Here is a 6,864-nt window from a genome sequence, read left to right as displayed (position 1 = left end):
ATAATTTATAATTACACCACAGAATCATACTTTATTTATTTAATCATGTCGCGAAATTCCCAGTCGTCACATGTTTCGAAATATTAATAAATTACTATTATATTCATAAAATAATAAATTATTTATTTATCGATTAATTTATTATTTTATTAATATTTTAATTAATTAATAATTTTCTCCTGGTCCCGGGATATTAATTTATCTGAGGTTTAACTGTATACTAAAAATGAGTTTTAAAAAAAAGAAAAAAAAGAGGTGTTATAATATTACAAATTCGAATTTTCTGCGGTGTGCCCATGAGCATATAATAAGAAGATATGTATCAAAATTTGATTGGTTTTTTAATCATAAATGTTGATAGACCCCTCATTTACATACCCGGGTTTTCTAATATGTGCCCAAGAACACACAATAAACATTAACTCTCATGAGTTTGGTATATTTTGATTGGTCCTCTAATCATAAATATTGATGGACCCTTGCATTTATAACAAATTCACCAATAAAAATGCACCAAACTCATAAAATTTATTACTTATTGTGTGCCCTTGGTACACATTAGAGAGACCGTTTACATAATTCCACCAATAAAAATACTTCAAATTTATAAAATTTAGTGATTAATGTGTGCATACAGACACACAGTTTACATAATTCCACCGATAAAAATACTTCAAATTTATAAAATCTAGTGATTAATGACACACAAACCCATGCAAATTTACAAATAGACAGGTAGAGATGCCTGCAAAATTGACGGAATAAAAAGGGTGTGTCTTTATTGACTCGCAAGTCGGTCCTCGTTTTTGTTATATTCTTCTTCAGCAATTGAATTCATCGACACTCCATCCCCACTTTTCCTCTCTTAAGTTCCCAGGTACTCTCTCTCTCTGTTTTTTGTGTTAATATCTTTGTTATCAGTAATTTAATTTGATTGTCCCTCAAAAAATAAAAAAGTTTGTATGATCGTAACTATAATATTCAGTTGCAAGTCTTTGCTTTCTCTTTTACTGATCGTAACTATATGCATCTGTGTATATACATACATACATACATACATATACACGTCACTTTTAGGTTAAATTTGTTAATTATGTCCAGATTATATAGCCTTTCTAAATTTCAAGTGATTTTCATGATATATTTTGTAAGGGTTTTGCTTTAATATAACTTTATTTTTTGTTTTTTTACAGAGGGAAAGTGAGATAGCTAGATTTTTGAGGTGATACTAGGAATTGTTTTGTATCTTGAAGCTAAGATATTGAAAAATGAGTGACAATTTGATCGAAAAAGTCAATGCTCTTGGGGAGCGATTAAAGATTGGAGGGTCTGAAGTTAGCCAAAAGATTAGTGCTGGTGTCACTTCTGTTAGTTCTAAGATGAAGGATTTTTTCCAAGGCCCAACTCAGGCCGATAAGCTTGTCGAGGAAGCTACTGCTGAAACTTTACCTGAACCTGATTGGGCAAGAAATCTCGAGCTTTGTGATATGATGAATCATGAAAGAGTCAATACCCTTGACCTTATTCGTGGTATAAAGAAGCGGTTAATGCTGAAGATCCCTAGGGTTCAGTACTTGTCTCTCGTGTTGCTTGAAACTGTTGCTAAGAATTGTGATAAGGCTTTTTCTGAAATTGCTGCTGAGAGGGTGCTTGATGAGATGGTGAAGTTGATTGATGATCCTCAAACTGTAACTTATAATCGAAACAAGGCTCTGATTCTGATTGAAGCTTGGGGAGAGTCTTCTGATGAGCTCCGCTATCTCCCTGTATATGAAGAGACCTACAAGGTTTATTACCTTACTTAGTGATTACTAAGATTCTAATTTCAGTGAATGTAACTATATACAAGTCATGGAGAAATATAGTAAATTTTGTATTTATATTTTTATTGCTCTGTATATTGAATATTTTTCAATTTATTGATTTTGATTCTATTGCAGAGCTTGAGATCCCGAGGCATACGTTTCCCTGGTCGCGATACTGAGAGCTTGGCCCCTATATTTACTCCTCCGCCTTCAGTTCCCATTTCGACACCAAATTCTAGCTTAGCACGAGGAGTGCATCACGAGATTCCTGTGCGGGGAGGGCATCACGAGGTTCCTGTGCAAAGCTTTTCAGCTGAACAAACTAAGGAAGCATTTAACATTGCTAGAAACAGCATTGAACTTCTTAGCACTGTAATATCCTCATCACCACAGCAAGATGCGTTAGAGGTATTCTTATTATACCAGTGCCCCAGCCCTTATTTTATAATATTGCTATCAAAATGTACATGGTTTCCCTTTGGGGGGAGAGTATTGTGGGAAGAAGTACAGTGGAAAACAGTTGATAAGTGTTCGAATTCTAAAGTTAAATAAATTATAATTGTTTTTTCCAATTATGTTAAAAATTATTGTTATTCTAATCTAAAAGATAATTACCAATTTCAGTTATAAAACTTATTAAAAATAATGTAATTTAATAATTTGTTTATGGATATGTGAAAAAGTATAATGTGATTATTAAGCTATGTTGTAACATATATTGCTAATAGAAATTTTTGTTTTTTTACTTTTTTTTGGGGAGAATTTTTTTTTTTACTTTAGAAAATTTATGTGGTGTTCATAAATGATAATGATAAAGAATTAAAAAATTTATGTGCTGTTCATAGATGATAATGATAACTTAAAGAATTTAAAAAAGGAAAAGGCAGATCCCGGGAATGATGAGTTAAAAATAATAGCTCTTTTAATTATGGAGCAGATTGGTTGTTATTTCTAAAGATTTTTCATATGACCCGTAATTACATTTATGTATAGACTCGTGTAGATGTGTACTACTGAAAGAGTTTGTCTAAAAATGTGGAAAAGAAATTGCAAAACTTTTAGAAGTTTTAAAAGCGAATTTAGCGATTGGTAGCTGTCGTAAATATAGTAGTATATCATTATCATTTTTGAAGCGAACCTTATTTTACCATTTATCTTCACATTTATGACTATGCGGATTGTGACTTTTATTGTGTCCAACATATGTGTGTTATTTTTTGATTGATTTTGTCTCTATTAAATGTCCAGGTTTCTTCTTATAGATGGTGTAAACAAAATATGCCATATATCTATTTATAATCGTGATCGTAAATATTATTTGTTACTGAGAGACAAGTACACACTACACAAATTTAAGTTTTACACGAGTTCGAGAAATATTGTCTTTCTATCAATTTAAGATAATATACAAGTTCCATAAACTTATGTTGAATAAATTGGTCATGACATTTCCTCCGTTAAATTTGAATTTGTGTATCTGTAACGGTGTAACAATTAGTAAAAAATCTGTATTCTTGCCACTATAATAGGTTTTATTCTTGTTTATATCATATACAATAAGAATCCTAGACACTATTATAAAAACAAAATCAGTAAAAAAGTAGCACAAATATAAATGTATACCTTTGTTTACCAGTGGTTGTCTTCCCACCTTGAACATGATGAAACTCAAAATATTAACCATTAACCATTACTGCTCCCTGCTACTTTTGAGAGGAAGTCTCTTATTCGCGAGTATGCGATAAGGGAGGCATTGGATTTTAAAGTTATAATGCAGAATTCTCTTTCAAAAATAACTCAACTATTCTTGCCAATTGTAAACTCGAATGAATTACAAAAATAAAATCCTTCATTTAATTATCTAGTTTTAAACTTGAATTTTAATAGCTAATATCCTTAATGAAATTATAATAAATAATATGCTGACCAATTGGGCTTCCAAAGCCTTTAGTCTTGTTGCCAAATGCTCTATCTGGGCTATTTGACCCGTTGTCCCGCATCAAAGACAAAAAGAGTGAAAAAGTGAACCTCTTAGTACACCTCATAATACACATAAATGTGTGCGGGTATATGTTAAAATAAGGTGCACTAGAAAAGAGCTTGTTATCTTTTATAATTATGGTGCGTGTATATATATATATATATATATCTGTGTGTGCGCGCGCGTGCCTGTCATGCATGTGTTAAATTTAAATCAGCAACATCTCCATCGCTAGATATGCTTCGAGAACTATCCGGCAACCTTTTTGTCTTCTTTGATGGTTGGACTTCATCACCCACTTGCGGCTTGCCTTTAAACCTTCTTTTCCACATTTTTGAACAAAATATTTTTATTTGGTACAAAAGTCTATACATACATGCAGGGGGGTAAATGAAAATCTTTGGTATACATAAATGGATATGATAATCTTTATATAACAACCCTGTCTGCTCTATAAATAATTAGAAGAGTAATGATCTTAAATTCCTAATTACTCTCCACCCCCACGATTTGTGTTTTTCTTTGTTTGACAAATTTCCAATCGTAACTTGCATTTTCCATTATATAATTCGAATAATAACTTATCTTATTATAATTTAAATTAATAATGATGTAATTAAATATATTTATATATGTAAAGAGAGAGAAGCATATTTTTTTTAAAGATATCGTATCTTATTTATTTTTGTACTAAGTTTTATCATTATACAAGTTGTGGAAAATTGGATTATATTGCAATATTTATTGGATATGAATTACACGTGTCCAGTGTACTCAATATATACAGTCCTGGTAGCATATAATTATTAATCTGAAGATATTAATGCAGTGACGAATATAACCTATATATTCGTCTTATATTCGTCAAAACCTTCAAGTTAACCTTATTAGATATTGAAGTAATACTCTTTTGGAGATGCAGCCTTAGGTTGGCTAGTTTCGAATTGAAACAAGTAATTCTGTATTCATGACTAGTAACGTATATGCGGATCAGACTTTGGAGGTTGTTTTTTATGTCCTTGGTTTTTTTAAGTTGAGACACATGGTGTTTGTTCACTACTGCCAGTAGGTAAATTGGGACTTGGGAGAAAATTTTTAGGGCGAAAAATGAGAGATTAATTTTTTCTGCAATCTTGAAAAATGCCCTTTCAACAAGGTGCTGAACAATATCTATTAAAAGTGTAGAACAATTTTTCTCGCTTGTACTCACAGTAAAATTGTTTTCCATGGAGCGCACGAAGACAACACTAAAAAAGGCAGTGGTACCTTACGTGACTTATTTGAACAAGACAGACTTAGCTATAGAGGACAATAGTATTTTGACATCATCTGTTTGTAGTCCAAATACAGTAAGTTGCTTACCTTTTGCTACATGTACTGGTTAGTAGTAGTATGATTATTGTTTTTAGTCCATTATGTTTGTATGCTAATATTTTTTTTACCTGCTGCTGTTGTTTTAGGCGTACAAACACATAGGGAAATTTGAAACAAGTATATTCTAACTTGATCTTGTTATCTGACCCAATTCACTTGGTTTGATTTTATAGTCTGTAAATAGATAAGTTGATAAAAGAAAACTGAACCTATGGAAAATTGATTTGTGGCTTGTAATCACTTCTTCTGTTCTTCAGAACTGAGCTACTAATGGAAAATTGTCTTGACAGGATGACTTGACAACCATACTTGCACAACAGTGTCATCAGTCACAGTATACTGTCCAGAGAATCATTGAAACATCCGGGGACGACGAGGCCCTGCTCTTTGAAGCCTTGAGCGTTAATGATGAAATCCAGAAAGTTTTATCCAAGTATGAAGAGGTGAAGGCACCTTCAGTAGTCCGAACAGCACCAGAACCTGCCGTAATACCTGTTTCTGTTGAGCCTGATGAATCCCTTCTCGAAGGGAAAGAAGATTCACTTGTTAGAAAGCAATCAGGTTCTCAAGTTGGATCACAAGGAGGGAATGATGAAATGATGGACGACTTGGATGAGATGATATTTGGCAAGAAATCGAGTGGCACATCTCAAACTGGCCATGGTTACCAGAAAGACCAATCTTCCAAAGATGATTTCATAAAATTTTAGATTGGTGAATTTCAGATGTTGAACAGATTTAATCTGATGTCTGGTTAGGTCATCTGGGTATACTTACAATGATGCTTGAATTCGCATAAGCAATATGAAGCTAATCCTTCTGGAACTTTACATTTGCCCTGTATGGGAGGCTCTATAACCAGTATTTGAATACAGTGTTTGTAAGTAATTGGGGTGTGGGTTTGTTTATATATGTTGTCAACGGTCAAACTCGGAATGAATTTGCGGAACTGTTGCTTTTGTAATGTTTTTCCTTTTTTAGTTCTATCAGTAGTAATGCCATCATAATTCATGAATGACCTTCATCCCTGAGGAGTTCCAGTAATAACTACCTCTTGCTGGGGAGAAGTAGAATACAGGGATAACGCTTTGCAGACTGAAGGTTGTAAAAGGAACGCTTTATAGAAATAAAGATATTATTTCAGCTTCGCAAAAGCAAAGCTGTGTCGAAAAGTATACAGTTATGCAATTTGGACAGCTCCTAGAGAGTTGTTGGGGGTGAAAGGTTACGTTAATATTTGGTACGTATTTCAAGGTTTCTATAAAATATAGTTTTATAATGTTTTTTTTAAAAAAAAATTTGAATAAAAGTTTAAATAAAAAACTTTTATTCAGAAAAAAAAATTTAAAAAAATATTATGAAACTATATTTTAAACTAGCATTGAAAAGCGTGCCGAAAAATAACGTAAACGAGGGAGTAAGAGATAATTAGTGAGACGTGCAAGGCATGAAGTAGCCTGACTAGTTGATCCATTCCACTCCGATCCTTGCATTGTTAGTATCACCACAGAAACAAGAAGGAAAATCATATATCATATATAAATAAATATATGTAACAGAGTCATGCAAGACATTAACATATAACCTATTTTATTATTAATAAACATCATTATGTAATTGTAATGCTAATGCATGACCTCGACATAATTCACGTGCAATGCCAACAGAAGACGATTGTATCATTGAGCACGATCATTCCTTGAT

At 32.4% G+C, this 6,864-nt stretch overlaps 1 protein-coding gene across 1 annotated transcript; it reads left to right on the top strand.

The window, feature by feature from the left end:
* Window positions 1-720: 720 nt before the first annotated feature.
* LOC141708335 (TOM1-like protein 1) lies at window positions 721-6,149 on the top strand. Its single transcript, XM_074511910.1, has 4 exons — window positions 721-877; window positions 1,194-1,787; window positions 1,941-2,213; window positions 5,451-6,149. Exons 2-4 carry the CDS (start codon window positions 1,269-1,271, stop codon window positions 5,868-5,870), a joined length of 1,212 nt encoding a protein of 403 aa, XP_074368011.1. The 5' UTR covers window positions 721-877; window positions 1,194-1,268; the 3' UTR covers window positions 5,871-6,149.
* The last annotated feature ends 715 nt before the right edge of the window (window positions 6,150-6,864 follow it).

The sequence above is a fragment of the Apium graveolens genome, chromosome 2, assembly GCF_009905375.1.
Source record: "Apium graveolens cultivar Ventura chromosome 2, ASM990537v1, whole genome shotgun sequence".
NCBI classification, from domain to species: Eukaryota; Viridiplantae; Streptophyta; class Magnoliopsida; order Apiales; family Apiaceae; genus Apium; species Apium graveolens.
This window is presented reverse-complemented; position numbering and strand designations above follow the sequence as displayed.